The sequence below is a fragment of the Triticum dicoccoides genome, chromosome 6B, assembly GCF_002162155.2.
Source record: "Triticum dicoccoides isolate Atlit2015 ecotype Zavitan chromosome 6B, WEW_v2.0, whole genome shotgun sequence".
In the NCBI taxonomy this organism is placed as follows: domain Eukaryota; kingdom Viridiplantae; phylum Streptophyta; class Magnoliopsida; order Poales; family Poaceae; genus Triticum; species Triticum dicoccoides.
The window spans coordinates 634346742-634364496 of NC_041391.1; the positions used below are offsets into that span (position 1 = coordinate 634346742).

The 17755-nt window shown below is 46.0% G+C and overlaps 1 protein-coding gene across 1 annotated transcript; it reads left to right on the forward strand.

The window, feature by feature from the left end:
• The first annotated feature begins 11186 nt into the window (after window positions 1–11186).
• LOC119320245 (auxin-responsive protein SAUR32-like) lies at window positions 11187–11975 on the forward strand. The gene has a single exon (XM_037594374.1). It carries the CDS (start codon window positions 11321–11323, stop codon window positions 11681–11683), a length of 363 nt encoding a protein of 120 aa, XP_037450271.1. The 5' UTR covers window positions 11187–11320; the 3' UTR covers window positions 11684–11975.
• Window positions 11976–17755: the final 5780 nt, after the last annotated feature.

The following is a 17755-nucleotide window of genomic DNA, read 5'->3' on the forward strand; positions in this document are numbered from 1 at the left end:
AAAACTTGAATGCTAGCTTTACATATCTACAACAACAAGAGCAAACAGAGTTTGTAAAAGTTTTTCTTTATCACTTCCAAATTATCAAGTGAATTGCTTCAGGACAAGCAAAGGTTTAAGCTTGGGGGAGTTGATACGTCTCCGTCGTATCTACTTTTCCAAACACTTTTGCCCTTGTTTTGGACTCTAATTTGCATGATTTGAATGGAACTAACCCGGACAGATGTTGTTTTCAGTAGAACTGCCATGGTGTTATTTTTGTGCAGAAATAAAAGTTCTCGGAATGACCTGCAAATCCACGGAGCAACTTTTCCGAATTAATAAAAAATACCGGCGAAAGAATTAGCGGCAGGGGGCCCACACCCTGGTCATGAGGGTGGGGGGCGCGCCCCCTCCCCTAGGGCACGCCCCCTGCCTCGTGGGCCCCCTGGACGTCCACCGACCTCAACTCCAACTCCATATATTTGCTTTCACAAAGAAAAAAATAAAAGAAGGATTCATCGTGTTTTATGATACGGAGCCGCCGCCAAGCCCTAAAACCTCTCGGGAGGGCTGATCTGGAGTCTGTTCGGGGCTCCGGAGAGGGGAATTTGTCGCCGTCATCATCATCAGCCATCCTCCATTACCAATTTCATGATGCTCACCGTCGTGCGTGAGTAATTCCATCATAGGCTTGCTGGACGGGGATGGGTTGGATAATATTTACCATGTAATCGAGTTAGTTTTGTTAGGGTTTGATCCCTAGTATCCACTATGTTCTGAGATTGATGTTGCTATGACTTTGCTATGCTCAATGCTTGTCACTAGGGCTCGAGTGCCATGATTTAAGATATGAACCTATTATGTTTTCATGAATATATGTGAGTTCTTGATCCTATCTTGCAAGTCTATAGTCACCTATTATGTGTTATGATCCGTTAACCCCGAAGTGACAATAATCGGGATACTTACCGGTGATGAACGTAGTTTGAGGAGTTCATGTATTCAATAAGTGTTAATGCTTTGCTCCGGTCCTCTATTGAAAGGAGGCCTTAATATCCCTTAGTTTCCATTAGGACCCCGCTGCCACGGGAGGGTAGGACAAAAGAAGCCATGCAAGTTCTTTACCATAAGCACGTATGATTATATTCGGAATACATGCCTACATTACATTGATGAACTGGAGCTAGTTCTGTGTCACCCTATCTTATAACTATTACATCAGGAATCGCATCCAACATAATTATCCCTCACTGATCCAATGCCTACGAGCTTTTCACATATTATTCTTTGCTTAGTTACTTTGCCGTTGCCACTGTTACAATTACTACAAAACTGTTACTGTCACTTTTGCTATCATTACCATTACTTCCATACTACTTTGCTACTAAATACTTTGCTGCAGATACTAAGTTATCCAGGTGTGGTTGAATTTACAACTCAACTGCTAATACTTGAGAATATTCTTTGGCTCCCCTTGTGTCGAATCAATAAGTTTGGGTTGAATACTCTACCCTCACAAACTATTGCGATCCCCTATACTTGTGGGTTATCACATACCAAGAATACAGAATGATTTGGTGCAATGTCTTGTCAGTTTCGAGTTGGTGTTCTCACCATCCTTCTTCAACATCATGACGCACGTCCTAGTTCACCTATGCGAAGAGATTAACGTTTTGGGTCTTGTATTTCTACACAATATGTTCCCCTTTGAGAGGTTCATGGGAGTCTTAAATAAATATGTTCATAACCGTGCTAGGCCAGAAGGAAGCATCTCTAAGGGCCATGAAAATGAGGAGGCCATTGAGTTTTGTATTGACTTTATTCCTGACCTTAAGCCGATTGGTGTTCCTGAATCGCGGCATAAGGGAAGACTGGATGGAAAAGGCATGCTAGGAGGGGATCAAATGATATGTATGGACAGGCATTCTCTCACTCAAGCACACTACACAGTTGTACAAAATTCTGCCTTGGTGGCTCCATGTATGAAGGAACACTAGAATTTTCTACACTCCATACACCCGGAGCAGTCTGACGACTGGATTACACGCGAACAAACAGGGACTTCTGCAGATTGGTTGCAGACGCGTGCCATGCATGATGGCGATATTGAAGATGACATGTACTTGTTGTCCCAGTTACCATCTTCGAATATAATGACTATCAAAGGGTACGAGATAAATGGGAATACATTTTACACGATCGCCCAAGATAAAAAGAGCACCGACCAAAACAGTGGTGTCCGCTTTGATGCAACAACCAAGACGGGAAATGAAACATATTATGGTTGCATAGAGGATATATGGGAACTTGACTATGGACGTTGTTTGAAGGTCCCTTTGTTTCGGGGAAAATGGGTCAATATGACATGAGGCGGGATAACGTAAGACCCGCAGTACGGAATGACAACAGTAGATCTCAACAATCTTGCATATGCAGACGAACCATTCGTCCTAGCGAATGATGTGGCGCAGGTTTTCTATGTGAAAGACATGTCTACCAGGCCGAGAAAAAGAAAAGATAAGGAAGCGAATGCATCATACGATGAGCCAAAGCGCTACATAGTTCTTTCACGAAAAAGAAACATCATGGGAGTGGATGACAAGACAGACATGTCAGAAGATTATGAAAAGTTTGATGAAATTGCTCCATTCACAGTGAATATTGACCCGAGCATCCAGTTAAATGATGAAGATTGTCCATGGTTACGGCGCAAAGGGACACACGCGAAGAAAAAGTTTCACACCCAAAGATCCCACTCCGGGATGTGAAAGGCTTCACTATCATCACTTTCTTCTCTAGTGAGTTTCCGGACTTATATATATCTGGAAAGTGCCACTTCGAACAAACCGGAGGGAATCTTTGTAATAGTTAGGGTACTTATGTATTTTGGCATTTGAAACGCAAATAAATTTTGCGTGCAAACAAATTCTTCAATGCATTTACGGCAAAAACAGGATGCACTTCGTCTACAAAGTTCGTCAAATAATTCAAATTTAAACTATTGAAATTTGAAAACTACTATCACTAACAGAAAGTTTGTAATTTTTGGTACCTAAAGAAAAAATATTCACAAAGAAACTCTAAATACAGCAAAAAAACAACTCAGAAATAAATAAATGAAAATAAATAAAGCAGAAACGAAAAAAACTAATTTTTTTAGACAAAAACTAAATTTAAAAAAAAAACCACCTATTGGGCCACAGTGGCCTGCATACGACGAGAAACCCAACCTGTAGTTGGGCCAGGATGCAGGCCCGCAAGGCCCAATAGGACCACAGGGCAGAGCGGCGGAGTTAGGACCAGAAGCCTGCTATAAAGAGGAGTTCAACAGAGCTGCCGCACCGGGGCTTTAAAACAGGTGTGGGCGCCCCTCGGCTAGAGAGGTGGGACTAAACTTGCCTGCACCGCACCTGCGCCAGCGTGCACCTTTAGTACCGAGTTGTGGCTCCACCCGGTACTGAAGGGGGGGTGTTTAGTATCGATTGAAGCCACCACCCGGTACTAAAGGGGGTGCGCTTCCGGCCGCTTCGCCTGGCCAAAATAGCCCTTTAGTACCGGGTGGTGGCTCCAACCAGTACTAAAAGGGGGTTCTATATAAGAAACACTTCAAAAATTCGTCAGTTTCGTTCTCTCCCTCTACTTCTTCTCCTCTGCCCTGTCACCGCCACCCTCCATCGCCGCTCGTCGCCGCATCGGCCCATCACCGTCTCCTCTGCCTCGCCATCGCCGTCGTTGTCGCCGTCACCTCGACCTAGCCCGCGTTGTGAGCCCCTCTCCCCGGCCCCTCTCCTCACTCCAATCGAAGCCGCCGCACCGCCGGCGCCATAGGTGCACACGCACACACACACACATACACACACACACACACGATTCTATTTTTAGTTTTTCCTGTTTTTTCTGTTTTTATACAAATATTTTAGATGAATTAATTAATTAGATTAGATTAATGTCAAATAGTATATAGAAATGTTAGAAACTTTAAAAATGTTAGTTTTAGCTAGACGAATTAGATTAATTTCAAATTGTTATAGAAATGTTATAGAAATGTTAGTTTTTAGTTTCTTATAATTTTAGTTATAGAAATTTAGAATTTGCATATAAGAAATCACAATCCAATCATTTAAAAAATGTTAATTTTGCTGCATATAGTATTTGTTCTCAACGATGCCCGGTCCGCATCCTCGCCGTCGACCCGTTCGCGATGACGTCCTGCTTCAGAGGACCCATGTTCGGGACTGGGCTCCGCCGGGCTGGCACTGGGAGGCGCTACCTTCAGGGGCTCGCCGCTTGGTGAGGAACCCGCCCCCGGGTCCTGTCGTTGACCCTGAGCTCCTTTGGTGGCATTCCCATGGGCCACTTTAGGTGCGGAGGGAGCCGGCCCCGCCGGAGGTGGTGCGTCGCCGTTTCAGGAAGGAGGACGAGCACGTCCGTCGCTACATGCCTGCTATGGATGTCAGGTTCTCCAATACCTGGCAGGTTCTTTGGGGAGATGACCGGAGCTATGATCATGTTATGGTTCCTTCTCTTTGGGTGTCCACCGGCCTCGCCTCAGGAACCGCAAGTGTCCTAGATTATTCTGCAGTATTTGATCTTTATTAGATATCTAGCTCGTGATGTATTCGATATATAATATTCGAGACGATGTATTCGAGATTATATATTATTCGAGACGATGCATATTATGTACTATGATTCAGGATTTCCTTATTGATTGCATGCATGCATTGTAATTTGAATACTAAATTGTTTTATATTTCTTCTGGATTAGTAAATAAAAGCTATGGCGGACAATACCGGCATACAGGGAGAAGCGGCCATGTTCGAGATCATACGCTCCCCTCGCGGGCTAGATGATTGAAATGAAGAAGATGACAACTCCCAATATCTGAACAATACCGGGGAGGGTGATGATATGATATTCGATCGCGAAGACCGAATTGATGAAGTCATGGACGACTATGATTATGATGGCGAAGAAAATGTTGGTCTTGAAATAACAGAGACCGTCGAGGTATATTTATATAAGCATGCATCTGGTGATCATCACATGTTTTAAATGATTTGAAGATATATTAATGAATCGATCTTTCTTCTTTCAATCCTCTGGATAGAGTAAATCTTCTACAGGCAGAGTGCGAGGCCCGGGCAAAAAGTTGAAGAAGGGCGTAAAGTACAACATCGATGCCATCAAAACTAATGGTGAACCACTAGCGCCTAAGAACATTGCAAACAAGTTCGTTCATCAGTGCAGAGTTCTTGTGAAGTACCAACTCCTGATCTCCCTTCAAGAATGGAAAGAGCCAGCAAAGAAACGTCCAGATCTTACTTTTGTCGACAACAGAGCAAAAACTCTGCTTTGGGAAAAACTCATGGAACATTTCACCCTACCAGATCATTTCACAACTGCAGATGTGGAGAAAGTCAAGGACGCTGCTCTTAGGAAGATGGCAATTGCATTCAACAACCACAAGAAAACTGTATGGGCCAACTACGTCAAAGGAGGAAAGAAGACTCCAGAATTCAAGGGAACACTGGAGAAGCAAAGAGAACACTGGCCCGCTGTCGTTAAATTCAAGGAATCAGAATTATCTAAGGAACGGTCCAGAAAAAACAAGGCCAATGCCGCAAAAAAGGAGCAGTTCCATAGGCTGGGGCCAGGTGGCTACGTGGTGGCAATGCCTAAGTGGGATAAGTCTGAGCAAGAGATGCAGGCTACACAGGTCACTCCAGTTACATTGAGCTGGCCCCCAGGTGCAGAACTTGGTTCTATGCGCACAGGGGGGGCGTTGGACCCGAAGACAGGCCTGGTTTCACAGAAGGCATGTCTTAGAGGAGCCGAAGATAAGTTAATTGATGCAATAGAAGCTGCTCGAAAGGGGGTGTTCACGCCCAATAGAGAGAATGATGAGCTTACGCGCGCCCTGATAAATCTTGAACACTCGGGAAGAACACGAGGCAAGGGCATTGTTCCGTGGTATAAGGGCTTTTTGGACTGGAACGCCGACTATAGAAGCCGTGCGAGAAGGAAGATGGAGGATGATAAGAAGAAGAAGCTGGAGGAGGAGCAGAGGAAGCAGGAAGCAGAACGCCTTCAAGGCCTAGAATCAGCGCACGCGGCAGCGGCAGCAGCAGCAGATCGACTCACTTAGCCAGGAAAGGGGGTCTCAGCAGCAGCAGCAGCTAGCGGATGATCCAACATTGGATAGCACCGTCCCATCCATGCCGAGAAGCAGCATGGGTTCCGCCCCGAGCAACGCACTACTGGATAGATACCCTGTGGATGACATCATGGAGAACACTAACTGTGAGCTATACTTTAAAATAAAGAACATATCTGTGAAGGTGGCGGATGTCGTTGCTTATACAAATCCCCCAAAGCAACCTTCCATTGCAGCCCGATTCCAGCTGGCTATGCTCTTGTCATGGTTGATGAGGTGGTGGACGACCAATATTCGGGGCTACTTCTTGACATTCCTGGAGGTGACGAGGAGCACACACTGCGAGAGGTCATACATCGTATCATCCTATGGAGAAAGGATTGCATCATCTTTTGAAGGCCACCGACATCGCGTCAGCTAGAGCTTGACATTCCTGCAGGTGACGAGGAGCAGACGACTCCCGCTCCTCCAAGTCCGGCACAGCTTCAGGCCACTCCTCCTGCTTCAACTCAGCCAACACGTGAGGCCACTCCTCCTCCTCCTCCAAGTCCACCAACGCGTGCCACTCCTCCTCCAAGTCCGACACCTCGTCAGACGTCTCCGGTGCCCCAACAATCGCGGAAGAGAGCCGCTGCAGCTATGGTGCGTAGCGCTACAAGTCGAGGTAGTACAGGAGGTACAGGCGGAGGCAAGCGATTTCAATATGGTCCAAGCCTCGGGCCTCTTCCGCAGAGGCCTTACGACATGACCAGGAGCAAAACGAAGCCATAGTGAAGGCCCAAGTGGACGCCCATTTTGGACCGAAACCTCCACCGCCGCCAAGGGAGAAAGTGGCTGAGGATAAGATTGACCACTTTATTCGTATGGCTAAAGCACCAGCTCCCAAGCCTGTTGACTCAGACTATTAGCGCCAAATCAGGAAGGCACATCGAGCATGACAAAAGGAGTCGAGCTCGAGCTCGAGCCAAGCAGCTGGCCAAAAATGCGGGAAAACCGTTCCCCAGCTGGGAGAACAGGCGGTGCGATCGACCCCCCTGCTTGTTGTACCAACACATGAGAGTACCGGCGCCGGTCAGCTGGTAATAACCGACGAGCATAGAAGTCAGGCTGAAATGCTCGGTATCACTGTTGGACAACTCCTCGAGATTGAGCCCATGTCTCCACTTAGAGAGGAGGACATAAAAACCGAAATATGTCTGCGGCCAATCTTTAGTCAAGCCTGAGGAGGTCAAGAACCTCCCAACGAGAATGTATGAATTGCATGATTGGTACATGAAATTTACCAAGAGTTCCAATCGAGGGTCCCTCATGGTGAAAGTCAAGGAAGAGTATTACTTCCATAAGCTAGCTCTGACCATTGAGTATTCAGAACTATGGCAGTTATTCAATCAAAAAGCACTCGGCAAAGCTCTCGTTAGTTGCTATTGTATGTAAGTGATTTCTTTCTGTAATTTAAGTATGAAGCTAGCTGTAGTGCTCATTGATCGATCATTACATGTAATTATCCTCACTATATTCTTTTCTGTGGTATTATGTAGGATGAAGATGTATAAAATGAAAAAAGGTGGACGTTATGGCATTGGGTTCATTGACCCAAATATCGTTAATGAACAAACATGGACATATGCATGGTATCAAGCAGATGTAGAGAAAAACATGCCAGAGTTCTTGAAGCGCCTCAATACCAATGAAGATATACTACTTCCTTACATCTTCAGGTGAGTCACACTGTCTTGTACTATAAATTATGTTTTTGCTTACTAGCTAGCTAGATGTTAATAATTAAGTGTATAGGGTTTAGGGTAGTTGATGAGTGTTATGCACATGCCCGCTTAATTAAGACATGCAAACGTGTGTGCATGCAGTTACCATTGAATCTTGTTAATCATTAAAGTTGACGAAGGAACAGTTGAAGTACTGGACTCACTACTTAAAAAACAAAGTGACTACTCAATTGTGAAGGGGATAGTCAATAGGTAATTTCAATCATTATTAACTATATGTCGGCCTCTTTAGTTCGTCATTTCCTGATATCAACTATTTAATAACTCGTTTCTTCATTTTCTTTGCCGGCGGGCAGGTCTTGGGCAAAGTTCAGGAAAGAAGTTCCAAGCGAATGGAAAGAAAAGTTGTATTGGTTTCGACCTAAGGTATAATTAATTAAGTAGTACTAGCTAGCTACCATGCATCGCTTTAATTCTAGTTTCAATACCATTAATTATCATGTTTGATTAATTATTATCTGATTAAATTCTATTCTCGTAAAGGCCCTGAAGCAGGCAAAGGGGACTGATGTGTGTGCATACTACGTTTGCGAGAACATTCGCATGGTGGCGTCCGAAAGGACCAAATCTGATAGACAACTATGGGTACATTTGATAGAACAATATTCACAATTTTTACATCATTATCGATATCTAGTCGCATAGCTAATACACATGCATATTCATCTCCTTCTTAACGAGCGCATACGAGCACTTCGGGAGGAAATAGCGGGATTTTTGCTCGACCAGGTCATAGATCCCAAAGGGGAATTCTATTACCAGCAACCCCCCCATGAACCACTCCCAATTGTCATCGTGCTCCGAAGGCACCAAGGCAAATGCCACTAGCTCTGAAGGCAACATGTAGGAGAAATTGTATATATACCTAATTATATATATATATATATATATATATATATATATGTATGTGTGTGAATAATGGTGGTTGTGAGACATTCGATGATATATATATATATATATATGATCGGTTCTACGAGAAATTCTATTTGTATATATGCATAACGTGTACAATATGCAGTATCGTAAAATACCAGCAAGCGAAAAAGAATTAAATGGAAAACACAAATTTAAAGGGAAAAGAAATCATGAACCCAAAACCCCCCAAACATTTTAATACCGGTTGGTGTTACCAACCGGTACTAAAGGGCTCCCCGCCCCCGGCGCTGGCACGTGCCACGTGGTGGCCCTTTAGCGGCGGTTCGTGCAGAACCGGTACTAAAGGGGGGGGACCTTTAGTCCCCACCCTTTAGTTCCAGTTACAAAACCGACACTAAAGGGCCTTACGAACCGGAGCTATAGCCCGGTTCTCCACTAGTGGTGCTTGCTTGGCTATTGCCCCCCTCCGACCAAGCCTTGTGGTGGAACCTTGTGGGTAGGTGGGGATGTGTTGGCTTCCTCTCTGGCCAGTGGCGTCGACGTATCATGCCGTGAGGGAGAGGTTCGAAGATGGATGTCAAGACGGCGACCATGGGCGGTGGGCTTTTTGTTTGGCTCTCCGGCGGGCCTCCAGTGGCAATGGTGAATGTGCTTCTTGGTCGTCAGGCAGCGAGGGGTGTAGCAATGGGTGGCCATGGCGTCTGCTCTGCTGTGGAAGTGGTGGTGCGCAGAGCTATAATTTTTGTGTGTTTCTTGCCATGCCCGATGTTTTTCTCGTTGTGACCCGAGAAGTGATACATCCCAAACATGTCTATAATTTTTTATCTTTCATGCTACTATATTATCATATATACGCAGATTGGAAACATTTAGCCACATTTATTGGACTAACGTATTAATTCAATTTCCAAGAGTTAATTCCTATTTTCTACTCTTTTTGGAATTTTAGGAAATCACCATATAAAATGTTTAAAAAAATAAAAGAAAAACAAGAGGTGTTTTCTCACCGAAATAAGACCAATGGACTAGGGCACAACATCTGGTGGGCTCCTTGGTGCCTAGACCCCCTACCCCCTCTAGACCTCCATCTTACAAGGGCGCCTAGGGGGAGGGGTGGTATGGCCTGTGCGGATGCCAGGCCACCTCCGGTGCCCAATTAGTCATATACACCCCCAAAATCCTACCTCAAATTATTATAGATTTTTCACATTGTCGCCACTCCCTGTTCAACCTCTTCATCAACGTTTGTTGCTCCCACGATGATCCGGGGGAAGCCCGCCTTCGAGGCTGATGGTTTGTGGTAGTAGCTACGTGTCATATACCCCATTTTCTTGATCTTATGAATAATCAACGTGATTATGATCTTGGGTATTGATGATTAATTGATTTTTACAATGTATCTCTTATGATTGATCAAATCTTTAGATAACTATGGAACTTCCGACATACTCCCTCCATCCCAAAATAAGTGACTCAAGTTTGTACTAGCTTAAAGCACATGAATGTAGCAAGCCCTACAAGCCACGATGGCAACATGCTCATGATGACATGATGGCCATGAAAAAAACAACAACTAATCCCCACCCTCTTCTTTTAGTAGCAAGTAGAGACAAGCTACGTTTTACACACATAACATGTCTGTAACCCTAGATGAAATACAGCCCACGAGAGATAAACCCTGTTTGAGACCTTGAACGGAAACAACAAGCAGAAAGGGCCCCAACAAAGAAAGAAACCTTGGCTAAACCTACTTCCCAAATCCGAACAAGAACTTAATCCAGAGGGTCGCTCCAACAGGTACAATCCAACGAGTTGGGCGATGAGCAAAGCTAGACGAGAGCCCGACCAATTAATTGCCCCCATGCATCAACATCTCTTGTGGCCGTGGGGCAGCAATCACGTACAGCAACATATACTCGGAAAACAATTCCACCTGCCATGGCCAGTCCGCCGTCGTGGGCCAGGCGCGCCACGACCAAAGGACGACCTGTGCACCACCCGTCGGACGGGTCCGGCGAGGTGGCAACAGCGTGCCCCCTCCTCACCGTAGCCATCCCTCCACCTTCCACTCCCACGGCTCCACCTTACCTATCCCGCTCACGGCAACTGAGGCCTGACGCGCACGCGACGATCGCCCGGTACGGCCAGCGACCCCGACGCCGTAACCCGATTATTCGACGGGCCGGCGTGTCAGCGACGCAGACGATCCATCGCCCGACACGGAAGCCCCCGAGGACCGGGTTCCGTAGCAAAGGACGCCGTACGTACAGGCAGCAGCGCACGGGTGCGCCACGCACCGGCGGCTTAATCTTCTAATCTCTGGAGCCAAGCAGAAGCAGTCCTATAAAAACCACCGCGAGTGCAGCGAAGCACACCGCACCACACACACACCTCTGGATTGGCTCCTTGGCTCTAGCTGCCTGCAATAGAGCAGTGATCTCTTAGCACCAGCACCACCACCAGCAGCGACGGCGAGAGGGCGGCTGCAGTTGGACCGCCGGCGAGGGAGCTGCCATCATCATGCAAGGGGACCAGGCGGAGAAGAGGGGGAAGGTGAAGAAGGGGTGGCTGGCGGTGCGGGTCGGCCAGCCGGAGCAGCAGGGCGACGGGTTCCGGCGGTTCGTCATCCCCATCGCCTACCTCTACCACCCGCTCTTCCAGCGGCTGCTGGAGGCGGCTCGGGACACGTATGGCTACAACTCGGCCGGCCCGCTGTGGCTGCCCTGCTCCGTCGACGAATTCCTCCGCCTGCGCGCGCTCGTCGACCGGGAGACGGCGCACTCGCACTCCTCCTCCTCGCACCGCGTGCACGTGCAGGCCGGCGGCCACCAGCAGCACGGCTACTCCTTCGCCCCGTGCACCCGCGCCAAGGTCACCTCCTGATCCACCGACAGACCATCGAGCCCCGGCGGCCCTTCGTGCGAGCGTGCGCATGGCGACTGTGGGCACCGGAGCTCGCGTGCGGGGAGGAGTCCATCTGTGCACCGGAGACGATTACACTACACGTACATAGAGAGGCAGAGAGATACGGAGATGCTTGAGAGGCAGTAGGTGATTAGTCTATGATCCATATTGCCTATGATTTCGGCCTTGTTGTTCTTCTGATTCTTGCACATGCATGTGTACTAGATTAATTAACAGACCGATGTATAATTAACAGTTGAATTCGATCACAGTCGTCACAGCCCGGTTTAATATTACAACTTGATCTGTTTCCCTGTCGTCTTTTTTCCCAAACTTCCAGCTCAAATTGAACAAGTTCGAATTGGAATACATAGTTCGGCAGTGCTAAAATGTTATGCTAAACAGATGAACGAACATCTCTTATCGCCTCAATCCTCTCCTGTCGATCATGCCCATCGAGTCTCAGCAGGACATGAAAGCAATCATATATTCCAATTAATCATGATGCATGGGGTCCTAAGAGAATATGAGGTACCGCGTTTCTTTCTGCTGGTAGCTAGATTCATGTCGTGTCGTTCAGGGTGTGGGTTCATCAGCATTAAGTTTCAGTGGAGGAGGTGAAGGAAGAGGTGAGAACAGACAGCACTCGCTTCAGGCCTGATCCTCTTCCATATCTATCTCCCCTACCCTACCTCTCTCTTTTCTTCCTTTCTTGATTATTATTCGAACCACAACTTGGCTTTCTTGAAGCAAAGCTAGGCCAACGCAACGCATGATATACACGCATACCACACCATGCACGGCGGGCACCTCCGTCATTTTCTCACGGAGAGCAGTACAGTTCCAGTGCTCAGTGGTACATGGCTTTTGAAAGTATCCAGAAATCAGCACCTAATTCTACTTCACTTTCTTGTGCGACGAATTTACTTGTTTTAAACGACTTTAAACCCCTTACAGGTTACAGCGTAATGGATATATACAAGTCATGCACCAACTAGTGAATATACGTCGTGCATCACCATTTTGATATGGTATAAATTTAAGCTGATGGTGTTTGACATGCGGAGCCCTAGAACTTATTGTGTTGCTTGACGTACGTGCTAGGCGATTCCATACAATTACATAGGTACACAATTTTCGGGTAAAAACTCCACGCTACAATTAACTGTCCTGATCAACAACCATTTTGATTCATAAACTTAATTTATTGGTGTTTGACATGCGCAGTCCTTTTTTTATTTGAGGGGAGACATGCGCAGTCCTAGAACGTACGGATTGAACCGGCCATGTGTATTGCTTAAGCGGCGCCGATTGATCTATATATTGATTGATTTGGTCAAGGACGGATCTGCACGTTCATCCCTCCGTACGTAAACGAAAGCATGATTTTTGAAATGTTAAACGAGCAATCTCTGGAGAGCGTCGAACCTGGTCCAACAAATTATGTACTGAACCTGGTCTGTTTAATTATGCACTTAGATACTATTCTCTCCATCCCGTAATATAAAAATGTTTTTAAAACTACACTAGTATCAAAAACATTTTTATATTGTGGGACCGAGGGAGTACGTACTACAGCCGAGAACATCATTATTATGTTGCTTGACATGTCAGGCGATATTATAAACACTGCACAAGACTACCTATAAGGCTGGTCACAGTGAGGAGAAACTTAGGAGTAACATCACACACTTCAATACAACTTTGCTTATGTGGCACGTATTTAATGAAGAGAGAGGTGCTTGTGGTAACTAGCTAAGTTACCGGAACATCACACACTCCAAGAAACAATGAGTCTATAACCTAATAAATACATCGTTGCATGACACTACATAGATGTTCCTACCCACTATGGAGGTAGTAACATAGTCTAGGAAAGTGTGAAGTTACTAGCTTATGTTCTTGCCCATTGTGACCAGCCTAATGGGAATAACATAGATAGTAACATCACACATATCTAGATAAAATAGATGAGATGGCAAACAATAAATAAAGAAAGAGAGTCATGTGGTAACATAGCTAGTTACTACTAGTATGAGTAACATCACACATATCAAGGCAAGATGAGTCTATAGCCTAATAAATGAAGTGTTGCATGCTATCACATATATGTTACTCCCCACTATAGAGGTAGTAACATAAAATAGTAACATGCTCATGTTACTACTCTATATTACTACCCATTGTGCCTAGTCTAATTAAGTGCAATGTTGTGGTAAAATAAGCAGTACCGAGTGACGTGATAGGCCTCAATCGGGCTCAGAAATAATTAAAGTTCCGATTGTCAAATAATAAAAGTAATCAAGTGCGAGCTAATTCGATAGCCCAAGACCCAAGGAACTACTAGGAGCCGATCGATTCGTCATCGTTTTTTCTTAAAAGTCACCGGCGCCCGTAACCATTGTTTAGGTGTTTCTTAATCAACGTAACTACTATATTGTTTAAGTGATCGTCGCATTGTCAGCGGGTGCAAAGACGCCGTATATGCCATGCGACCAGTCCAGTTGCAGACACGCGCAGGGATGAAAGCAGGACGTTTTACTCCGTACGTTTGTGTACGTACGCTCGTAGTTAAGCTCCTTAATTTATACTACTGTCAGGATTGAGTAACCTAACTGAGTGCGGAGCTGTTTTCTCTTTTATTTATATTATTATCGTACTCCCTCGTCTTAAAATTCTTGTCTTAAATTTGTCTAGATATGAATGTATTTAACATTAAAACGTAACTAGATACATCTGCATTTAGACAAATCTAAGACAAGAATTTTGGGACGGAGGGAGTATATAGGATGAGTGCGTAGTTGGTTCACAACGTCCCGCCGCTGCCTCCACTCTGTTAATCCCCGCCTCATCGCTTTTGCCCTGTTCTACGCTTTAACCAGAGTGTTTTCTTACTTTTAAAAAAATACTATAAGAAAACAACTATAAGAGATAGGTAATGCCCACTGGACGATCCCTATCAAAGTATCAAGGACCAAGGAGATAATGATGTTCCACTCGGAAGAAAAACACATAACATAACATCAAATGCATAGGTGAAGGAAATATAACTCTGATTTTTCTTTTGGGAGACGCCGAGGACTCAAAACGATAAGAAAAACACGCTTTTTGATAGATGGTGAAAAGGAAAATCACTCCCATTTTTACTGTGGTGCCAAAAAAATCCCATGCCCATAACATAACATAAAATGCATAGGCGAAGGAAATACAATGCCGATTTTCCTTTTCTTGAGATGCCGAGGACTCAAGCGATAAGAAAGCATACATTTTTATAGAAGGTGAAAAGGGGAAACTGTTTATGGGAAACGACGCAATGCAGGTGCACGAAGGGGAAAAGCAACGACATACGTGACCGCGCGAAATGGGCTGCTATACTTGTTTATAATCATAGTGGAGATCGGAATTTCGGAGCCCCCGCCGGCGTAACGAGTCGTCATTGGACGGCTCGTCGTAATCTCGGCAGCGGAAGCGCGCATTTGCCAGCACTATCTACAGTTGTTGTATTCTAGTCTACACTTGTAGCCGGCAAAGAATATTGGGCAGAACAGAACGTACTTCTTCTGTACTACTCTAGTGAAGGGAAATGTGACCGATTGAACCGAGCTATTAGCCTTAGTGTCAGTTGTCACTACAAGGTTAGGCCAACATCGTCAGACGTGAGACGGGGACGTGCGTACGGTGCAAGTTCGACCCAGTGCTGCTCTCACTAGGAGTGCTAGCCCAGCCCTAGCCATGGCCGCTTGCGTCGTCGTGTCAAGTGACCACTGAGGCTGCGTTAGACGCATCGACGTCGAAGTCGAAACCAGACTGATACGGGACGCGATGTGGCTAGTGGCGTGGCCCTGTCGATCAATGGCACAGTGATTTCCTTTGAAACTCGGAGCCAGTGAAAGGGGCTTTCTGACGCTTTTCGGTGACGGGAGATCGGCTGGGGAAATAGTAGGGCGCGAGGCGACGGTACATGCGCGACCTGTCAAAGCGACGGGGCCAAGGGGCCGATGGATGGATGGATGAAGCACGGCGGCGCAGCACGAAACCCTAGGGCTCCGGCGCCGGCCAGTCGACCGAGGACACGTACGTGCGGTGCGGTGCGGTGCCGGTCAGGTCAAGCACACAAGCACGGCGGCGGAGTGGAGTGTAGTGTAGTGCAGTCGGGTTGGGCACGTAACAGGCGATCGACGGGACAGGGGCCGGCCGAACGGCGCGATCGTGAGTGTTTTCTCAGGGAGTTGATCGGACTTGGCCTAACCAATATACACCACTAGGCACTAGTTCGTGTGGGCGCGTCTGAATTTGCTCATAGCAATTTTGCAGGTACAGTACTTCTTACCTAGTTTTTTTCTTTTTTTACATCTACTACTTACCTACTTCCTCCTTTTCCAAATATAAATCTTTCTAGAGATTTCCTAGGGACTACACACGGATGTATATAGACATCTTTTAGAGTGTAGATTTTTCACTCATTTTGCACCATGTCTAGTTTGCATTGGAATCCCTAAATGGACTTATATTTAGGAATAGAGGGAGTAGGTTTGTAGTGTTAGGAAATATAGTACTACTATACTACTAGGAGCAGGCTACAAAGATGAAAAAAGCGGTCGACAACTATTGACCAGCTTCTGGAGTGAGGGATGGATGGCAACCATTAGCAGATCCGGATAGCGACCACGTACGTACGTGTGGAGGCAGCGGCATCGGCATCTCAAGGCGATAAGCCAAACCACTCTCTAAGCTAAGCGTGCTTATCACGCCCTTTAGCATAAGCGGCGAGACATCCTACAGCAGTAAGCGGCATTATTCTCTCCGTGGAAAGCCCGCCCTGCACCGTAGGATATTCCTTGCGTGTCACCGGTTTTTATTCCGATCTGCTGGAGCAACCATGCATGCATCGACCGTTCGCAGGAGGAAATTTCGTCACAGGATCCATTCGGTTCTGAAGGGGCGATACAGGGGTCAACAGCCAACTTGTGATGCTCATGGAGATGCTCCATGTTTGGCCTGGAGACGGGCATCGGGTTGCACAGAAAGAGCAATGGCATTTCACTTGTGCCGGCCGGCCTGATGATACGGTGGTGAGGTGGTCCTCCTAGCTAGCTACGGCTACGCTCCTAGTATTCCCGGCGGATTGGTTCGTCGGTTGGGATGTGCAGTGTATCGTGCTGTTGTGCCCGGCTTGATTTGGCCACGCAAATGTGCAGATCACAACGTGACACACCGCCCACCAGTACATCCATTTGGTACGGTGGCATGATGAAAATGTGCGGGCTGAAAGATCCGTGTTAAAGCGTCGGAAGCTCGATCCGCTAGGCAGTGGGGTTGAGGGATGTGGCTGGTCCCAAAGGTGAAGTCAAAGCGTCAAAGAGAAGGAGGAGAAGAAAATCGAAAGAGAGACCAAGAAAGCAAACAGCACATGCATGACTCCTCTAGAACTGCTTTGTAGTGGCGCAATCAGTGCATACACTGAGGATGATTTTATCTTTTCTCAAGCCGGCCAAGATGGCCGGAATCGCCGCCTTACGGAAAGAAGCACCCCCATGCATGCATGGCTGATGGCATCTACTCTATCTGTCCTTGAATACGGAGTATTTGTATTTTTAGAGATTTCAAATGAACTACCATATACATGTGTATATAAACAGATCTTAGGGTGGAGATTCACTTATTTTGCTCTATAGTCATTTGTTGAAATCTATAGAAAGACAAATATTTAAAAACGAAGAGAGTAGAAGCAAATGTGATCTTCATGTGTCTACATGCGGTTCTTGATGGCCCAAGTGCATGCATGTATCTCCTCTTGCCTCTTGGGTGCTAGTTAATCAATCAAAACAATAAGGGTGCGACCAAGTCGATTGAGATTTACCAAGGCTTAGGCAAGTGACATACTCCCTCCGTTCTTAAATATTTGTCTTTCTAGATATTTAAACAAATAACTACAGACGGAGCAAAATGAGTGAATCTACACTCTTAAATATGTTTATATACACCCGTATGTGGTAGTTCATTTGAAATCTCTAAAAAGACAAATATTTAGGATCGGAGGGAGTAGTATAT